Source organism: Xylaria bambusicola (assembly GCF_022495145.1).
Source record: "Xylaria bambusicola strain CBS 139988 unplaced genomic scaffold F5B22scaffold_60, whole genome shotgun sequence".
Classification (NCBI taxonomy): Eukaryota; Fungi; Ascomycota; class Sordariomycetes; order Xylariales; family Xylariaceae; genus Xylaria; species Xylaria bambusicola.
The window spans coordinates 241,847-261,927 of NW_025953613.1; the positions used below are offsets into that span (position 1 = coordinate 241,847).

At 49.2% G+C, this 20,081-nt stretch overlaps 6 protein-coding genes across 6 annotated transcripts; 3 read left to right on the top strand and 3 right to left on the bottom strand.

Moving 5' to 3' along the window:
• Positions 1–444: 444 nt before the first annotated feature.
• F5B22DRAFT_650963 (uncharacterized protein) lies at positions 445–8,321 on the top strand (the record flags this gene model as incomplete). Its single annotated transcript, XM_047979394.1, has 4 exons — positions 445–618; positions 712–1,188; positions 1,261–1,579; positions 1,648–8,321. 4 exons carry the CDS (start codon positions 445–447, stop codon positions 8,319–8,321), a joined length of 7,644 nt encoding a protein of 2,547 aa, XP_047826494.1.
• A 676-nt stretch (positions 8,322–8,997) lies between these two features.
• On the bottom strand, positions 8,998–11,257 carry F5B22DRAFT_473814 (putative oxidoreductase). The gene is made up of 3 exons (XM_047972178.1): positions 10,567–11,257; positions 9,571–10,493; positions 8,998–9,513 (listed from the first exon to the last, which is right to left on the bottom strand). The coding sequence occupies exons 1-3, from the start codon at positions 10,597–10,599 to the stop codon at positions 9,036–9,038; spliced, it is 1,434 nt and encodes a 477-aa protein (XP_047826495.1). The 5' UTR covers positions 10,600–11,257; the 3' UTR covers positions 8,998–9,035.
• Positions 11,258–11,715: 458 nt separating this feature from the next.
• F5B22DRAFT_639378 (putative short-chain dehydrogenase) lies at positions 11,716–13,114 on the top strand (the record flags this gene model as incomplete). Its single annotated transcript, XM_047977709.1, has 3 exons — positions 11,716–12,191; positions 12,302–12,505; positions 12,718–13,114. The coding sequence occupies 3 exons, from the start codon at positions 11,716–11,718 to the stop codon at positions 13,112–13,114; spliced, it is 1,077 nt and encodes a 358-aa protein (XP_047826496.1).
• Positions 13,115–13,611: 497 nt separating this feature from the next.
• On the top strand, positions 13,612–15,793 carry F5B22DRAFT_473747 (putative cytochrome p450). Its single transcript, XM_047972177.1, has 5 exons — positions 13,612–13,958; positions 14,016–14,021; positions 14,087–14,138; positions 14,202–14,945; positions 15,038–15,793. Exons 1-5 carry the CDS (start codon positions 13,766–13,768, stop codon positions 15,663–15,665), a joined length of 1,623 nt encoding a protein of 540 aa, XP_047826497.1. The 5' UTR covers positions 13,612–13,765; the 3' UTR covers positions 15,666–15,793.
• Positions 15,794–16,145: 352 nt separating this feature from the next.
• Positions 16,146–16,757, bottom strand: F5B22DRAFT_660662 (uncharacterized protein; the record flags this gene model as incomplete). Its single annotated transcript, XM_047980310.1, has 1 exon — positions 16,146–16,757. One exon carries the CDS (start codon positions 16,755–16,757, stop codon positions 16,182–16,184), a length of 576 nt encoding a protein of 191 aa, XP_047826498.1. The 3' UTR covers positions 16,146–16,181.
• Positions 16,758–17,114: 357 nt separating this feature from the next.
• Positions 17,115–18,569, bottom strand: F5B22DRAFT_624855 (putative short-chain dehydrogenase/reductase). The gene is made up of 2 exons (XM_047976148.1): positions 17,848–18,569; positions 17,115–17,772 (listed from the first exon to the last, which is right to left on the bottom strand). The coding sequence occupies exons 1-2, from the start codon at positions 18,287–18,289 to the stop codon at positions 17,348–17,350; spliced, it is 867 nt and encodes a 288-aa protein (XP_047826499.1). The 5' UTR covers positions 18,290–18,569; the 3' UTR covers positions 17,115–17,347.
• Positions 18,570–20,081: the final 1,512 nt, after the last annotated feature.

Here is a 20,081-nt window from a genome sequence, read left to right on the forward strand (position 1 = left end):
GTCCGGTCCGACACGATGTCCGCCAAGTCATCCACCTACCGGCATGCGCCACCATTCAGCAGGCCTAGTATCGGGACCAATACAAACAAGCTCGGCAGCCTGCGCTTAGACCATCACCAAGGGCCTCGGAGCCCGATGGCAGTAAGCATGATCTTACCTGTCCTTTGACCTTTGCTTTGCGAGTCAAACAAAGGGGTATCAATAACGTTCATAGTACCGGACTTATAGTCTAGCCCAGTTTCCAGCCTGGTGTCAATTGCAGCTTGATACCGTTAAGCTGTATCTTTCCCTACGCCTTTTGGCCTAGCTCCTGGGAACTTATTGAGACTTCAACGTCCCATTGGTATTTCTTGGCATACTACAAGGTTCTCATAAGAACCTATCTCTTCGCACTCACCTTGTCTCGTTCAGCCTTCATATCATATACTCTTATCGCCAGTCACAATGAAGGACGACCCCATAGCAATAGTTGGCAGTAGCTGCCGGTTGCCCGGCGGCGCCACATCACCCTCTAAGCTCTGGGGGCTACTTGAGAGCCCACGAGATGTGTTGCAAGAAATTCCAGCGACTCGTTTCAATACTAAGGCGTTCCATCACACAAACAGCCAGCATCATGGAGTAAGGTCGCACCCTTCCCACCGTCACCTGGCTATCTAATGATAGTCAGCGTTTGAAAACCTTGTGTCTGTACTAACGCAATCGATCAAATAGAGCATGAACGTTAGGCACGCGTATCTTCTAGATGAGGACCCCCGTGGCTTTGATCGTGACTTTTTCTCCATTAACCCCAAGGAGGCCGAGGCCATGGACCCTCAGCAGCGCTTGCTGCTCGAGACAGTATACGAAGGCATCGAGTCGGCGGGCTACTCGATGCACCAACTCAAGGGTTCATCCACCGCCGTGTTCGTCGGGTGTATGAGCTTTGACTACCAGTTTACTGCTATACGTGGCATTGAGAGTCTGCCACAGTATCACGCAACTGGCACTGCGGCATCTATCCTGGCCAATCGTCTATCGTACTTTTATGACTGGAGAGGGCCTTCAGTGGCGATAGATACTGCTTGCTCCTCTAGTTTGGTAGCTCTGCACCAAGCAGTATCTGCTCTGCGGAATGGAGAGGCAACTATGGCAGTTGCAGCAGGTTCGAACCTCATCATTGGCCCGGAGCCATTCGTGAGTGAATCCAAGGTACGTTTTTATCAATCAACGCCCCTGAGCGTCATAAGCTCCATACAAGTAAATTGACGATATATGCACCAGCTCAACATGCTCTCACCCAATGGTCGATCTTTCATGTGGGATGCGTCTGCGGATGGCTATACCCGCGGCGAGGGTTTCGCTGCTGTTTTCCTTAAAACGCTCAGCCAGGCAATCGCAGACGGCGACCACATCGAATGCATCGTTCGCGAGACAGGCGTCAACTCAGACGGAAAGACACCGGGAATTACAATGCCCAGCTCCGAGTCACAAGCCAGGCTCATTAGGGATACGTACTTGCGCTGCGGGCTCGATCCAGCACTCGAGTCAGATCGCCCACAGTACTTCGAGGCACATGGGACAGGCACACCTGCGGGAGACCGTAAGTATTTCGCTCACCGTTCAGCTCTTTAACCTCTTCGGAACTTTGATGCTGATTATGAGCAACAGCTATTGAGGCTCGAGCCATCCAAAGCGTGTTTTTTCCCGATGGAAACGACGGCCAGCTTATGGTTGGCAGTATAAAGACCATCATTGGACATACTGAGGGTACTGCGGGACTTGCAGGTGTACTGAAGGCGTCATTGGCCGTCCAGCATGGCGAGATTCCCGCGAACCTCCATTTTAACAAGCTCAATCCCAAAATTAAGCCATACTACACAAACCTGCGCATTCCGACCGAGAAAAGCGCCTGGCCTATCGTTCCGGAAGGATCGCCGCGCCGTGTGAGTGTCAACAGCTTCGGTTTTGGTGGCACCAATGCGCATGCCATCATTGAGAGCTGGGATGGCCATGAGCACACTCCTAAAACTCGGACGAACGACATTAAGACTAATGGTCATACAAATGGCCATACAACAAATGGACATGTGACAAATGGATTTGCGACAAACGGACACGCAACAAATGGTCATACCACGAACGGCCATGCAACGAACGGTAGTGCAACGAACGGCCATGCGATCAATGGCCACGCAAAGCCAAATGGACACACGCCAAACGGCAAGCCGCAAGAAATTAAGGCTTCAGACGATGGAAAAATCAACGGCCACACGACGACAAAAGACACCGCCGAATCACAAGTCCAGAGCGCCGGGCCTTTCGTCCTATCAGCCAACTCGAGCACAGCTCTAGCAGCAAATGCCGCGGCATTATCCGCCCATTTGCGCGCAAACCCTAGCGCCAATCTCGCTCAGCTCGCCTACACTCTGTTCCGGCGGACGGACTTCCCCTTCCGGGCGGCCTTCTCTGCCACATCTGCCGAGCAGCTCGCCGACAAGCTCGAGGCGGCTACCGAATCTCTCAAAGGCAGCACCCGCACGGCGACCATCCCCGAGGTCCTGCCTCCTCGGATCCTGGGTGTCTTCACGGGCCAGGGTGCGCAATGGGCGACCATGGGCAAGGATCTCTACGGAGCTTCAGCTCCGTTCCGTGATGCCATCGACAAGATGCAGGAGAGTCTTGATTCGCTCCCCTTGGGCGATCGCCCCGACTGGACACTGGTCGATCAACTCTATGCGCCTTTGAAAACATCCCGCGTTGGCGAGGCCGCCGTGTCACAGCCCTTGTGTACTGCGCTCCAGGTCGGTCTGGTAGATGCCTTGCGCGCTGCCGGTATACACTTCGCCGCTGTCGTGGGACACTCGTCCGGTGAGATTGGTGCTGCGTATGCTGCGGGTTACCTCGATGCTAAGGACGCTATTCGCGTCGCTTACTACAGAGGTGTGCACTCCCATCTTGCTCACGGTCCAGGCGGGAAGCGCGGTAAGATGATGGCGGTGGGCATGTCCCTAGGCCAAGCCACCGCATTCTGCAGCGACTTTAGTGGAGCGATCACCGTGGCCGCCAGTAACTCGCAGACCAGCTGCACCCTGGCAGGAGATGCTGAAGCTATCGACGAGGCCGAAGCCCGTCTTCGCGAGAACGGCACCTTTGCCCGCGTGCTACAAGTTGACACGGCCTATCACTCTCATCACATGAAACCATGCGGCAACCCCTATCTCGAGTCCATGAAGCAATGTGGAGTCAAGGTGAACAAGGGGCGCAAGCAATGCACGTGGTACTCTAGTGTCTGGGGAGCGAACGGTCGAATTCGGTCATTTGATCAGGTAGCTGATAGCGTCCTCCTTGAGGGCCAGTATTGGGTCGATAACATGACGCAAGCCGTGCTTTTCAGCCAGGCAGTCTCGCGAGCCCTCAACGAAGATCAATATTTCGACCTTGCTCTTGAAGTTGGTCCGCATCCGGCTCTCAAAGGGCCCAGCTCAGAAACCATAAAGTCGTTGTCAGGTCTAACTCTCCCATACTCGGGTGTTCTGAAGCGCGGGCAAAGTGCAGTTGAGTCATTTGCTGACGCACTGGGATTCTTGTGGAAATTATTTCCTTCGTCAAGTCCCTTGATTACGTTCGACGGAGTCCGTAGAGCTTTCGCAAATGGTACTGAGAAACAAAAGCTTACCATTCTGAAAGGTCTCCCTGCCTACTCATGGGATCACCCTGGTCTCATCTGGAAAGAATCGAGATCAGCTCGCATTTTCCGTACGCAAGACCAAGCGCGTCACGAGCTTCTGGGTCACTGTGTTACGCACGGCGAGCGTGGCAAGCGTGAAATACACTGGAAGCAACTCATCAGGTTGAGCGAGTTGCCCTGGATCGCTGGGCACCGGATCCAAGGTGAAGTGTTATTCCCGGCATCCGGCTACTTGTCAATGGCGTACGAGGCAGCGACACGCCTTGCCGATGATCAGCAACCAATGCGATTAATCGAGCTGCATGATATCAATATTGAGCGTGCCATGCGCCTTGAAGAAGACTCGTCAGGATTGGAGGTAGTCTTCACCGTTCACGTCACGAGTCAGTCTGACGAGTGCATTACTGCCGAAGTTGCCTGCTACAGCGGCCCCGTCGACTCGGTCCAGCCGCTCGACACTCCTCAAGCCAAACTCACGTCCCATTTCACTGGTGGCGTGCGAGTTTGGCTGGGCGAGCCGAGCAAGGATGTTTTACCTCGGCGAACCAAACCACTGCTTCCCATGGATGCTCTAGACATGGAACAGCTCTACTCGAGTCTGGCCGAAGAAGGTTTCAACTATGCCGAATTATTCCAGGCGAAGTCAATGCTTCGACGGCTCCACCGCGCCGTGGTCACCGTTTCCTCGCCGCCAGAAGGCTCCTCGATTCGGTCGTGCATGCATCCCGCACCCGTTGACACCGCCTTCCAAGGTCTTCTAGCTGCCTTTTCTTTCCCCGGGGATGGCCGCGTAAACTGCATCTACCTGCCAACACGCGTGGAGTGTGTCAGAATCAGCATGGCGCCCTCCGAGCCTCAAGAGTCGCTCGACCTTAATGCCGACGCAACCGTGACCGCGACAGGGAAAACTACCTTGACAGGAGATGTCGACCTCTTTGATGCCGCAGATGGACAAATCAACGTCCAGGTGCGTGGAGTGCACCTAACGGCGGTTGGCCAACGCCGGGATCCTTGGCTTTACGCCGACACCACGTGGGTTAGGGATGCCGACTTTGGAATTGAGCCTGGCAAAGAAACCAAACTCTCGGAGCAGGAGAAGGTTCTGTATGAACAGCTTACGCGCACAGCTCACTTCTACTTGCGCCAGCTTCGCAAGAAGATCCTAAAGCAGGAGCTGATGCTGATGGGTAAATATCGGAGACACATGATGACTTGGGTTTTGGAGCATCTGCTTCCCCAGATTGATGCTGGGGAGCATCCCGAAGTTAAACCTGAGTGGAAGAACGACACCCTCGCGATGGTGCAAGAGTGGCGGGACAGCCAACCAGCCGACAATAACGACATGAACATCCTCCATGCTATGGGAAAGAATCTTGTCAGTATTGTTCGCGGTACCACACCTCCTCTCAAAGTACTCACACAAGACGGTATGCTTGACCGCCTTTATGTTGAAGGTCTCGGCGCCAAAGACGGTAATGAGGATCTTGCGGTCATGGTCAAACAAATTGCGCACCGATATCCGCGCATGAACGTCCTTGAGGTCGGAGCTGGCACCGGAGGTACTACACGAGCCGTACTAGACGCCCTAGGAACCCAATACGCTTCGTACACATATACGGATATATCTACCGGCTTCTTCGATAACGCGCGTACCGTGTTCAGTAATCATATCAACAAACTTAATTTCAAGACGCTGAATATTGAGAATGATCCGGTGGATCAAGGATTCGAAAATGGAGCCTACGACATGGTCGTTTCATCGAACTGTCTGCATGCGACGAAAAGCCTCGACGAAACCTTGCGTCACTGCCGACAGCTTCTCCGTCCAGGTGGCCGCTTAGTATTGCTAGAGATCACCAAAGACTTTTTGCCAACGCAGTTGGTCATGTCGACGCTCCCTGGATGGTTCCTCGGCATAGATGATGGGCGAGTCTGGGCACCCACCGTTGGCTTAGATCGATGGGACACGCTGCTGAAGGCCAATGGGTTTTCAGGAGTTGATATCAGCTCGACTCCATCCTTTTGTTCCGTCATCGTGGCCCAGGCAGTCGACGAGAGCATACAGCTACTCCGCGAGCCTCTCAATGCCGGGTCAGCGGCACTTCCGCCTATTAATGACATCATCATCATTGGCGGTGGCGCCAGCGCCGAACTCGCGTCCAAGACTAAGGCAGTTCTTGAAGCAGCAGTTTCCGCCTCCACGAAGATCACAGCACTTTCTGGTCTGGAGGGCATTAACGTGCCCAAACGCGCAACTGTACTGTGCCTCAACGACCTCGATAGCCCAGCGTTCCGCGATATGAACGAAAAGAGGTTCAAGGGCTTGCAAGATCTCATGGAGACAGCTGAGTCAGTTCTATGGGTGGCATCGGGCGCAAAATCAGGCAAAGACCCCGAAGCCAACATCACGTTGGGCCTTTCAAGTACACTGCGCGCTGAACGAATGGATTTCAGGCTTCAATTCCTCGACGTTGATGACCCGTCTTCTCTAGTTCCAACCACACTAGCTGAGATGCTTCTCCGTCTCGCTCTAGTGGATCCATCCGAAACCGACCATATGTTGTGGACCCAGGAGCCTGAGCTGGCGCTCAAGAATGGCGCTTTCTACATACCTCGTGTGCTGCCTCTAGACGACATCAATCGTCGGTCTGCTGCGAGGATTCGGAATGTTACGCAAACAACTAGCCTTCAAGCCGAAGACACGGCGGTGGTACTCGACGACAGTCAGAATGGCTTTGAGCTACAAGCTATACCCTTCGGAAGTACTAAGGGTGATGAATTTTGCTTGCGGGTCACGGCTTCCAGTCTCTCTGCCATCGTCTATGACGGACAGGAGACCCAATTTGTTTGCATCGGCCACGAACTGTCTTCAGGAGACAAGGTTCTCGCTCTTTCGAGTGTTAATGGATCCCTTGTCAAGGTCCCCAGGGATCACATTCTGTGTCGCTGGCAGGATGACAAGCTGACAGCCGTCGATGACATCGCATGGCTGCACCAGTTCCTGGCCCAGGCACTTGCAAGACACCTCCTGAGTAACTTGAAAGCGCCGGCGTGGGTGCACGGTGCTCCTGACAGCATCAGTAAGGTCATTGACACGGTTGCTAGCGAACAGGGGATTACGGTATTCCAAACCACATCGCGAATGTCAGACACTTCAGGTGTAAACTTCATTCATCCCTATGCGAGCGAAGAAGATATACAGGAAATATGTCCAAGTGGCCTACAGAGCTTTGTTAATCTGGCACAAGCGCAACATCAGACCATACCTAGATTGATTCAGGCAGCGGCGCCCGCTGCGACCATCGCCAACAAATCCACTAATGAGCTCATTATCAAGTTGAGCCTTTCTGACCTCGGCAATCTTGCCGTGAAACTTCAATCTAGCCTCCTACAGGTACTGTCCAACAATGTTGAAGTCACGGGCATCGACCAAGCTTCCACACTGAAGAGCGGCAAATCTGACCCAACGGAGGTAATCAATTGGACCACCACTGATAGTGTTAGCGCACTGGTCCAGCCCCTTGAATCCCGCGGGCTATTTTCACCGGACAAGACATATCTCCTATGCGGCATGACAGGAGATCTGGGCATATCAGTATGTTTATGGATGGTAGAGAACGGTGCGCGAAACGTAGTTTTGACCAGTCGAAACCCTAACGTGCCACAAGGGGTACTCAACTACCTCTCACGAAAAGGTGCAAATGTACGACCCATGGCCGCCGATATAGTCAACATGGACTCGCTCCGTGCCGCCCATGCTGAGATCAAATCCACAATGCCGCCTATCGGCGGTGTGATGAACGCAGCCATGGTTCTCCGCGACCGTCTATTCCATCATCTACCCTGGGAAGACTTCTATGCCACGTTGGCGCCCAAGGTAGTCGGGTCCAAGAATTTGGATGCAGTATTTGGCGATGAACCACTAGACTTCTTCATCTGCTTCTCGTCAACGACATCGATAGTCGGAAGTATCGGACAGTCAGCCTACGCGGCCGCTAATCACTACATGGCGAGTCTAGTGCAGGGAAGACGGCAGCGCGGTCTAGCAGGCTCCCTGATCCACATCGCAATCCTGACAGGCTTCGGCTACATTTTCAGGCGAGATTCCGACCATGCCGAGACTATCTATAAGGCCATTCTTCCTCGATTCAACAGAGAATCCGAAACTGACCTGCACGAGATGCTGGCAGAGGCCGTGGTCTGCGGGCGTCCTGGCTCAGGACAGACTGGGGAATTGATCACGGGTATCAGGCCCGTGTTCCAGGGTGAATGGCGCGACGATCCTCGTCTGTCGTGCTACAGCGGGCAGCAACAGCAGCAAGACGACGCGGGCGCGCAGCAGAGCGGGGGCGCGGCCAGTATCAAGTCGCAGCTCGCTGATGCCGAAGACGCTGCTGAGTGCCTCACGATACTCGAGCAGGGATTCAAGATAGCGCTAGGAAACATGCTCGAGATTGATCCTCAGGTCCTGGATAGTAAACTACCTGTGGCTAGTCTGGGCATCGACTCCCTCGTCGCTATTCGCATTCGAGAATGGTTTTTGAAGGAAATGGGTGTGGATGTGCCTGTGTTGAAGGTCATGTCCGATACTTATTCTATGTCCCGGATGTGTGACGATGTGCTGGTTGATTGGCGAAAAAACAATAAGGCCTAGATGGAAGTGTTGGATTTGGTGACGCGCGTAGACTAATTAGCCCACGCGTGCTGTATTACTTAAGCAATAAGTGGCAGTGTAGCTAGTGGCTTGGTATGAGTGGCTGAAACACGGTGCAGAACCTTAGATTAGGTACCTAGGTACTTGCCTCCTGAAAAAGGAGAGCACGAGACCAACACAACCACAGTTCTGAATGAGATAATCCAACAGTTTAAGAACCAACTACAGCTGGCAACAGCGGAAGGGGTGTGTTGAATAAATTGCATATTAATCATAAAGCAGGTACTATGTCGGTCAGCTAAATCTCTGGGCAAGGATATGAGCGTAAGGGTATGCCATATAGAGGCCGTTAATCTTGCACGGGCTTAACGGCGTCATTTGTTCCGTGGCAGCTTTCTTTGGTTATGTTTATTTTCTTGGATTGTTACGTGCAGGTCTCTGGTGCTGGGGACGTTATGCAGTTGGTTGTACGGTACAGAGCGGTGTGCTGTTGGTTTCCTCAGTGGCCGAAGACTAATCCATTGGGATTTCTTTTCAATCTGGCTTCAGAGATTGGGACCCTCCAGTCTGTACCGCATCTTACAGCCGCATTCGAGAACCGTCTCGTTTCAAAGTCGTATGCTTCTACTCAGCTGTAATGTTGTCTGTAGCTCCTGGCGGAGTACCATCGGCCCAACCCCGCGGCACCTGCACACGAGTTCATCTAACTGCAGCTTACTCCGGGATTTTGAAGCCTCCAGTAACACGATGTGTGAAGACTCCATCAGGATCAACCCTTGCCCGCAGCTTTTGAAGTTTCTGCACGCTTGCCTTCCCGTATCCCGCGATGGGATCCTGCCACTGCGCCGCGTAGTTGATGTACTTAAAAGGATCGTAAGTCCCGAGCTTGTGCGCAGCCTCCTCAATTGACCCAATGAGGGATGCTTGCGCGTCCTGAATGCGGTCATCATCAGCTTTGTCCGCCCAGGTTAGCGTCAGCAGGCAGACAATAAGGGTCTTTTTGCGATCTGCGAGTCCCATCGAGTTTGCTGTCGCACCACGCCCATACGTGCTTGGCGGGAGGGGTTCCATTGAAATAGACCAGCTAAGTCCCTTGATATCTCCAACGACCTCTAAGCTACTCTTCCATGCATTGAACACTGCATGTGTCATTGCCTCCGTGGGAACGAATGTCGTCGTGGAAAATGCATATCTTGCGTGCCGTCAGTATATGGTGCAACATTGCGAGAAAGTGCTTGTCATAGCTCACCGAGCTTTTCCAATTGGTAGTTGTTTCGCATTTACCTGGGCGAGTGAGCTTGTACTAGTGATAGAAGAGTTATTGTAGATAGATGGCAGAACGAGAAAACCCTGATAGTACTCGGGATTCTCGACTGGCTTCGTATAGACGAGTTCATGAATAATCACCGATAAGTTACGTTCTTTGGAGTATCCGAAACCGAAGATAAAAGAGGCGAAGTCGTCGTAGTTTTCTGCTTTAGTGAGCTCACTGAACACTTTAACCTCCTCATCCAGGCTAGATAATGGACTGTAGACAGAGCCAGCCCACAGAAGCCCCTGTTGAAATGTTTTGTACTTAATTTGCGTAACAATACCAAAATTGTTCATTCCGCCTCTTAGTCCGTGGAAGAATTCAGGGTCAAGAGCCTCGTCGACTATCGCGATCGAGCCGTCGGCGAGGACAACTTCGAAGCTCAAGGCGCTGTTGCAGGTCCATCCGTATCGTGGTCCGAAGTAAGAAATACCGCCACCTAAGGTCAAGCCTGGCACTCCCACACCACCAACGCGGCCACCAGCGACACTAAGGCTCAAGGGGTCAAGCTTAGAGTAGACTGCATCCCACGTTACACCTACACCTGCAGTGAGCACCGAGTTGTCTTCATTGAGCTCCATCAAGTTAAAGCCCCGTAGATCTATCGTCACGCCTCCCGACGCATTTGACGCATCAGGTATAGTTGCATGGCCGCCAGATCGAATGGCGAAGTCACACGAGCTGGCCGTCAGCGATTTCACGACCCCCGATAGCTCTTCAGTAGTTGTTGGCAAGACGACGCATAGAGGCTGTTTGGTTACTACCTGCGGGGTAAAATATGATGATAACACCGAATTATAGGACTCGCTCCCTGGGAAGGAGACTTTTTCTGGTCCCAACAGAGCAACCAATGCCTGGGACTGCAAGATTCAGTTAGAGGAAATGCATTGTGATGCCCCTACTTTACAGGCGGGGAAGGGGCAGTTTTCCTACACATTTACGGGCGAGGCTCGAGTCGGGGACCATTGTTCTAGGGCAGCAGTGGCAAGAGAGGAGGCGAGATTGGGGACCGTTGGTTGGCTGAAAATTGGGAGTGAAAGTGAGAGGACAAGCAGAAAACAAAGCCAGATCAGCGGGGTATGCTTTGCTTATACTGGCTCTTTAGGCGTAACCATAACAAATGAGCGACAACGGTAGTAAGGAGGCAACATATCCTAACCAAACGGCCCACATATCACTGCCAGTGAGAAACCTTGGAAGAGTTGGCTCTTTGCAGGATCAACCTGTCGACCCCAAGAAGATATTACAGCTGCCCCTTTTATCATCAATCTATGCCGAGGCCCTCCGTTTACATGTCAAGGTCTTCTTCTTTGCTAGCGCCCCCCATTCAGATACTGTGATAGGGAAATGGCAGCTGCCAAGGGGAAGCACGGGGATAGTTAATACCGACGGCCCTCATACCAATGAGAGTGTCTGGAATACCAAAAATGGGCTAAAGCCGGTCAATTCATTTTGGTCGGATTGATTTCTCGTCGACCCGTTAGACTCACCAAGCGGGCCTATATCTCCACGGCTTAATTCATACAAAGACAACCCGCCGAATCTGAGCGAACCCAACAACCCACCAAAGTACTATTCTACAGCTGGTCTGGAGGGTATTTGGCTTCCATATGGCGGTATGTTTACCAAGAGCACTAGAAGATCAAAATAACTAACATTCTAAAAAGGGGATTCTGCTATCTGCCCTGGGCGGTTCTTGGCTAAATACGTAATTTTATACACCTGTAAATATGTGTGAAGCTCTGTAAACACACAAGGTGCTAGTTTACATAGTGAACATTGCCCAATGAAAATGAATGTGTCTGTTACCTGTGCGATCTTCTGAGCTGCATCCAATTTCTTTCAGAGGCGTCAAGAACGGAATTAATCGAGATATCTCCGCCACCTGCCTTATAAAACTGCGTATCACATACCTACCAGGAATGTAGTTGGCAGTCCTCATCCCTTGCCTCCTATTGGGAGAAGATACGAATGAGTCCAATCTGCTTTTCACAGTCTAGAACTTTACAGCTAACCATTCTGCCACCACCGCCGTCTCCTCCGTTCCCTGGAGTCAACAAAGACAAGAAGTTAAAGCAACACATGACAATGCCGACAGGTACTATCGTATTGACAGGCGCAAATGGCGGCCTGGGCACCGTACTCGCCAGCAACATCATCGACGCGAAGGACTACCACGGCATCTACACGGTACGAGACGTGAGCTCAGATACTGTTCTTAGCTCGATCCTGCGCCGCAATGCTGTTAGACCAACAACAGCCGGGGATCAACAGCCGGTCCACGAGATGGTGGCCCTCGACCTGTGCAAACCGTCGAGCGTGCGCGAGGCGGCCGCAGCGATCAATACCAAGGTGCAGTCAGGTGCCATGCCTCGCATCCAGGCGCTCATCCTCAACGCCGGACTCCGCGAGGCTCACGGCCAGACGTGGACGGACGAGGGCCTCGATACGACGTTCACAAGCAATTACCTCGGGCACTGGCTCCTGACGCTCTTACTGCTTCGAAGCATGGACAAGGAATCGGGTCGCATAGTGGTGATTGGGGGTGCCGTCCATGAGCAAGTTGATTACCTACCCCACATCCCTTTCCTCGTTTTCATGTTATGTTATGTGTCTTCCCTGCAGCCAACAATATAACGGCTAACTCGCAACAATCGATGCATTATAGCCCTCTGGACCCATGCAACAGCATCAACCGCGCCTTTGTCGAGGACGAATGGAAGCAAATCTTAGTCGACGCGAGTAGTGAAACGGTCGACGCGATCGCCAAGGGCGAGTGGAGTGCCAGCCCGGCAAACTCCGCAAATGATCCCCGCGGCCTGTGCGGCATTCGACGCTACGGAGCGGCTAAGCTTTGTCTCGTTATGATGATGTTAGTGTACCTGCAGCCCTCTTAGTGGAGCTTACTCCAGCCTCTTTTCCCCCCCTTTTCCCCCTTTTTTTCTTTCTTTCTTTTTTCCTTCTTCTGCTGTCTATCCGTCTGCTGAGCATAGCCTACCTTATGTCATATATCGTGGAATTATTGAAGGAATATTTAGTTGTCGTGATATTCGTACTAATGATGTGGTGCTACGATGACTGCAGTATCGAGCTTCAGAATCGGCTCAACAGAGACCCCGATATTAGTCGCATCGCTATCCTTGGCGTCGACCCAGGCATCATGCCCACCCACATAACCGTGGGTGACCATGGCTGGCTTGTGAAGTCCATTATCACATTTGTGATGCGTATCTTGGCCTGGAAGAACCCCGACGGTCTCATGCGCACCCCACAGAAGTCGGCGTCAGATGTGCTTGCTGCGGCCTTGTCAGTTGACCCGCCGATCGGCAGCACGCCAAAGAGTGTGTACCTAAACGGGTCTCAGCCGAAGCCAGTAAGCGGCGAGGCGCAAGATGACGAGAAAAGGGCGGCCGTGTGGAGGGCAAGTGTCAAGTACACTAACTTGAAGGACGGAGAAACGGTGCTTGTTGATTGGGCTTGATTGTTGGTGACCGAGGAATCGCCCTTCTCTGCGTAGTACCTGCTCGGTATAGCCCATAAAGGTGTGTTGTATCTATTAATCCTGACATTCGAAAGATGGTGTGCATGCTGAGTAGTCGATATCCCCATGATGCTCAAATCTACATCCAATTAGGGCTTGGAGGAGTCGGAGGATCTGTAATTAATATTCGACATGAAAAAAGGCCCTGTCACATCTCACATCGAGCAATGTTACCATAGCATTGCTAAAGTCATAGGCTTATTCCCCATTTTCTTGGATGAACGGCTTGGCCATCCCGCAAACCTGGGGTTCCTATACCTGGGGAAGTGGGCGCCTTCTCTGTTGCCACAAAGTCGACGAATCCCTTGTACTTGGATGTTCATACAGAAGTAACCACAGTACAGGTTGAAGCCGACGCTGTAAGTACGAACTGCGGCTCACAATCTACCCTGATGACACACACATCGGAAGCTTAGCAGGGAAAACAACTGTCCTTGATGAAAACGAAGTGATTAGCATGTATTCACCTAGCATAGTTGATTCTGTTGCCTGCCACAGTTCAGCTCCCTATCCTTAGCCTCAGGATACGAAGATATCGTCAACCTTGCGAAAGGCATAATATTCAATTCCGTGGTGGCATGAGTTAGCATCATGACTACTTCACAGCTCTATGAAGTCCTACCGAACTGGAATCGACCACTTCTAAATACCCAGGATCCCGTGATGCTGTTGTATATCATATTGTTATTGCTGATCTCCTGGGTACTTTGGAGAACATGGAGATTTACCATCTATCCCAAGCTTCACCCCGACGAGCCTAAAGAGTTACCCTACGTGATTCCAAGTAAGACTCTTGTCTACTCCCAAACCAGACCTGCCGGCTAATTAAGACAACTTCTAGTACTCGGTAGGTCCGGTGGCAATTACGTTATATTAAGAATAAATATAGTTGACTTATCTCCTTGTATGAAGGCCACGGCATAGCTTTCTTCCGCGACTCGAATGGCTTGCTTGCGTACGCCAGGTATGTGATAACTCTGACCACCAATGCGGAATTGGAAGTCCATTGCTCATGCATCCCACGCAGGGCCCAGGTCGGCCGCGAGAGCACGCCATTCGCCTTGACAGCATTCGGGAATACGTTCTACGTTGTGACGAATGCGAAACATTCAGCCGAACTCTACAGGAACATGGAGTCCCTGTCCTTCGACGAGTTCGTGCAGGCGTTGATGAGGACGAACGGCAGCGACGAGAAGACGATACAGACCGTGTTCTCGCCGTTGCCGAAGGAAAAACCCGGATTTCCCAATCCCGACGGGTTGTCCCTAGGCTCCCTCTCCGCGAAGATGCATACGCTGCAGCGCCACCCCGGCGCCAATATGCTTGTGCTGCAGCAGAAGGGTTGCGACTGGATCAACGCGCATCTCAACCTTGAGACGCTAGGTAAAGAATGCGCCTACTCGGCCTCACGGAGCTCTATGCACATCCAGGTCCCGCTGTACGAGTGGACATCAGACTATTTCGTGCGCCTGGGCCAACATGTTTATTTCGGTGACCCCCTCGACCGCGTGGATCCGGGCTATCCCGCTGCCTTCATTGTCTTCGACGAGGTCATCTGGAAAATGCTGTACCAGTATCCGGCCATCTTGTGTCGCGATATGACGGCCCCGCGCGACCAGATGATCCGCGCGCTGACAGCGTACTTCAAGATTCCCAAAGCAGAACGAGTAGACCACGCGGCGTGGATCATCAACGCCATGGAAGATGAGATGAGAGGTGCGGGGATGGACGATAGGAACATCGCCATCATGATCTTTCACTTGTATTTCGCGTAAGACGATCCCTTCCCTTCCCTTTGAGTCGGGGCTTTCCGCCCCTTTTCACGATCCTTTACTGACCCAGTGTCTGGGAGGTGACGTGCAGCATCAACACCAACGCCCGCAAGACATCTTTCTGGATGCTTACGCATATGATGCGCCGACCACACTACCTCGCGGCCTTTCGCGCAGAGACCGCCCCTGCCTTCCACGGCGACGTCCTTGTCGACCTCAACCATATCCAGGACCCTGAGAAATGTCCGCAGGTAGATGCCATGTGGAACGAGACGCTACGACTGGCGGGCTGGGCAGCGTCGGTGCGCCGCGTGACGTGCGACACGGTACTTGGCGGCAAGCGGCTGCGCAAGGGCAACCGCGTGATGGTACCGCACCGCCTACTACACTTCGACGAGAAGATCTTCGGGGACGATACTGCGGTCTGGAAGCCCGAGCGCTGGATCGATACTGAGGCCGGACGAAAGCTGCCAAATAGCCAGTCGTGGCGTCCGTTCGGCGGGGGTAAAACAAAGTGCAGCGGAAGGTTCCTGGCGAAGTATTTCGTCACGGCCTTCGTTGCGACGATGCTCCGACGCTTCGATATCGAGGCTGTGGGAGACCCGCCCATGCCTGAGGCGGATGTGGGGAGACCAGTGCTGGGAATCATTTCGGTGAAGGAGGGGCAGGATTATCATGTTCGTATTACGCGGCGGAAGGGTTTCGTAAATAGTGGATAAATCGTTAAGTAGCTGCTTCTATTCATCTATACTTGCTAGTCCATTGCTCCCGATCCTCATGCGAAGCACTTTATGTGAGGGGTCTAAGTACCTTGTGCCTAACAGGAAGCCCAATCCAGATTGAACACGATAATTTATAATTGTGCGTTATAAGTAAATTCTTAAATTATGAGATGTGTTAGCAGTTCCACTTGAGATGCGGGATCCTCGAGGGGACTTAAGTACAACAAAGAAATCATAAACTTGAATTTCAATCATGCTCCGTAACTGTCGCGAACTTTTTATGCGCGTAAAAACGACTTATATCAACTTTCATCTAGAGTTTATTACCTCAAACATGTTCAGAACCCCACTGACAGTCTATTACTTAAAGCGGCTTGAGATTCTTCTAGAACTCCTCGTCACATGAACAACACTCTTTATTGTCGAATAGAATCATTTCCACTTACATTTAAGTATTAAATAAAATCGAGGAACCTCCTTTTCAGAACTACTCGAAACAGCACCTAGAGGAGCTTACCTTGCCCTCCTAGGGAGTTGTGAGAGCTTCCGTAATATTTTCTTGCTTCGTTTCTCCTTGCTATAATCCGACTCAAATTCGACCTGGATATAATCGCCGCAGTTGCGATCGCGCATCATCTCTAAATGGCCTTCCGTAACGAGACATCCGTGAACCTTGCCCCGAGGATCTCGTGGAGGACTTCCTTGCCAGACAACAAAAGCCTTAAGGCTACTTACTGGAGCCTTTGGCATAATCGTCTGCTCGCACTGAAGGCGTACGTGGTGTTCAGCTACAGGAGTTAGTGCTCTTAGGATCTCATTGCCGTAGGACTCCCAATCGTCCCAACCCAGGCAACATATCTGGATTGTCAGCGGAGCAGGGTAAAGCGTCGAAACCGTATGTGGTAACGCACTATCACTGAAAGTTGGATGAGCATCCCAGTTTCTACTAAATTCGCAGACTGGTGAATTATCTGACTGAGAACTGCTTCTGCAGTTAACGTGCCGATAATGGACTCTGAAAAACATACCTCGGGGAGACTTGTTGAGGTATCCTTGTGGGGGTTTGTGACGCGTATTTGATGCCAACATTGTTTAAGAAGTAGGGTGTTAGGAAGAAAATGTCGGAGAAAGATGAAGATTTCGTGATATCACTGCAATTTGTTCCGTCTTACAAATTCTTTCTTTATGTCCATTTTATATTATATTTTACCCTGGCATTGCTTAGTCGAGATGTACAATGTTCAAGAACCGTATCAGTGTATGCAACCTTGTACAACTACTTGGGCATTGTAATCCGTGGACAAAGAACGTGTTTCGAAGCACTTGTAAATTCAACGTCCACCTATAAAGGGATAGTACCCAATCATTGGTACTCACTATACGGTTTATGATTGTAATTGCACATTTTTCCCCGTGCGTAACCATGTCACTTCTTGAAACACTGTGTCCCAAATCATTGTTCATTTCAACCTTCCTGTTATCTAGATTGCACCATCAAGTTAAATGTACATACACATAATTATCCTATACTCTCCGGAAACGAACTATCGTGCAGGACTCTACTATTACCAAGATTATGCATGCAGTAACCTTAGAACAACTCCTGCTAGATACTTACAGTCCACTAAAACCTCTCTTATGGATATAACTACAACAATGCCGGCATGGAATAGGAATGTTTATTTCTCACTCGTCGTATAGTAATGTGTCAAATCTTCTAAGCCCATCGCCTTAGATGTCAATTTCTGCATTGCCCATCGAGGGAGCAGCCAAGTTAACCATTTCGCCTCTTTCGCGGAACCACCGCGCCAAACTCGGCCTGTCGCACCATAGACGATATCGTTGACTAAGCGCCGCGCTGTCACATCAACTTGCTCGCTCCTATCATACCCTATCCTAGTGTACTCGTCGAGAATCGATTGCCGAGCTGGATTGAAGTACGAGTCGGAGGGCATCTTGAACTCTTCACTGCGAGAGTTCTCGAGAGCTCGCGTGTGAACTGCACCGATGAGTGCCGTCACCACCCTGACGCCTAGAGGTTCGAGCTCAACTCTCAAAGTCTCCGAAAATTGCGTGACCGCTGCTTTCGACATGGTGTAGATACCTGTTCGTTGCCACACCAAGATCAAAGGGTTAGGCTGGGCAATTGTTTTTGGGTCTCATGAGGAATCCGACGTACCTTTCCATGGTATCAACATATTTCCGGCCACTGAGCTGTGATTGACAATTGCCCCTTTTGCATTGATGATTAACGGAGCAAACCCTTGTGTGACGATCAAGGCGCCCCAAACGTTAATATCAAAAAGCTCCTTGGCTGCGTCAATGTTAACATCTAGAAGTGGCATCAGAAAACCGCGTCCAGCGTTGTTAACTAGCACATCAAGAGTGCCGCCGGTCCGCTCTCTCACATGCTCCACACATCGGGCGACTGATTCCGTAGAAGTTACCTCAAGCTCGAGAACCTCTAAATCCTCAATTTCCGCCAATGCTCCAATCCTCGACGTGTTTCGCAGCGTGGCAAATACGTGGAAGCCCTGGCGACTAAAGGCCATAGCCATAGCAGCACCGATTCCACCCTCGCTGCAACCGGTGATCAAGACAGTCTTTTTGGCGATTGGCATCACTGCTAGTCTGTTGCGCGTTGCAAGGTCTTTTAGAGTGAGAAGTCTCAATGAGACGATCGCGGAGGAAGAAAGCCGCAAGATTACAAATCAAAGAGAGTGCTCTGAACTGCATACCTTCTGCGGTGCTAGCCAATAGTCAAGAGGTTAGCCATGCGGGTGCTGTTACATTTGGGGTTGTAAAAGTTCGTTCATATTGCATACAAATGTTGAAGTGTTGGTATGGAAGCCTCCAGGACTGGAGGTTCTGGCATCCGAAACTGGAATCCCCCATACCATGTTTGCCCTACAGGGCGGAGACCTTCGTATGAGCCTTACCCAACGAAGTTTAGATAAGATAAATGTTTATAGTTAATTTTATAACGTTTACTATATAATTAAAGGTATAAAAATTTAAATATAAATAATATAGCTAAATAAATCTTATTTATATTAATATTTTTATTTAAAATACCTTTTAAATAAAAAAAAGTAAATAATGCATTTCCTATTTAACTTAAATATTTAATTAACTTAACTATATTTTTAACCTTTATATATATATTTAAAAATATTTTAATAACTATTTATATAATTAATTTAAACTAATTTAAATTTAAATTATTAAACATTTTTATAATATTTTTATAAATTTATATATTATAGCTAACGCATCTCCCACTTGACCACCCAATTGACCTGGCCACCCTAATAACCTATATAAAACCCCATTAGTTTAATCTTTAATAACTTGACGAATATTAATCGTACGATTTAATAATTAGTACCTTTAAATCCGTTAGTTAAAGGGGAATCCAAAGGTATTTTTTACTATTTTTTACAAAATTTCTTAAGCGAGATATTAAGCAATACGCTAAAGGGGTGCTAAGCAAGGATTAATTTAGCGCTTACTTTAGCGTATTGCTTAATAACTCCGCTAATATAAGCCGTAAAAGTTAGTAAAGGGTACCGTTAAATAGCTCTTTTTATTACGAATCTAATGGTATATTTTATTATTTCATACAATTAGTATTTGTAGAGTTATTAAATTATCACGTGATTAACGCACCGATGTTATTTGTATGGGCTAGGGGGGTGGCCAGGTCAAGTGGGAGATGCGTTAGGTTTATTATAAGCTTTATAATATTAAGTATAAATCTCCTTCCTTTTTATATAATGATTACTTTAATATATAATATAATTTTTTACTTTAAAAATACTTTATACTTTTATTTAATCCTTAACATCTTTAATAATAAAAGATCTTTTATTTTATAATTTAATTTTCTTTATATAATAATATTTATTAAATTTATAATTTATTTTATAAAAGCTTTTAACTTTTCCCTTTAATAATATAAAATAATATATAATATTAATTAGTTATATTATATATAATTTAACTTAACCCTTTAATAATAAATATAGGAAAGCTATTTTAATATTATATAATCCTTTATTTAATATATTTAAAAAGGGAATTAATTTTAATTAAATTATTTAAAGTTATAATTATATAAAAATTAAATAATATTAAGGATAAAGGGTTAATTTAAAATATAACCGGATAATTTAATTAATTAATAATATAATTTAAATTATATAGCATTAAACTTATTCCTTTAAATCCCTTTTATATATTATTTAAAATAATTGCTTTATTAAATATATAGAAAAATATAATTATAAAATCTTCCTTTTAAATATAAATAATAACGTATCTCCCACTTGACCTGGCCACCCAATTGACCTGGCCACCCCCCTAGCCCATACAAATAACATCGGTGCGTTAATCACGTGATAATTTAATAAC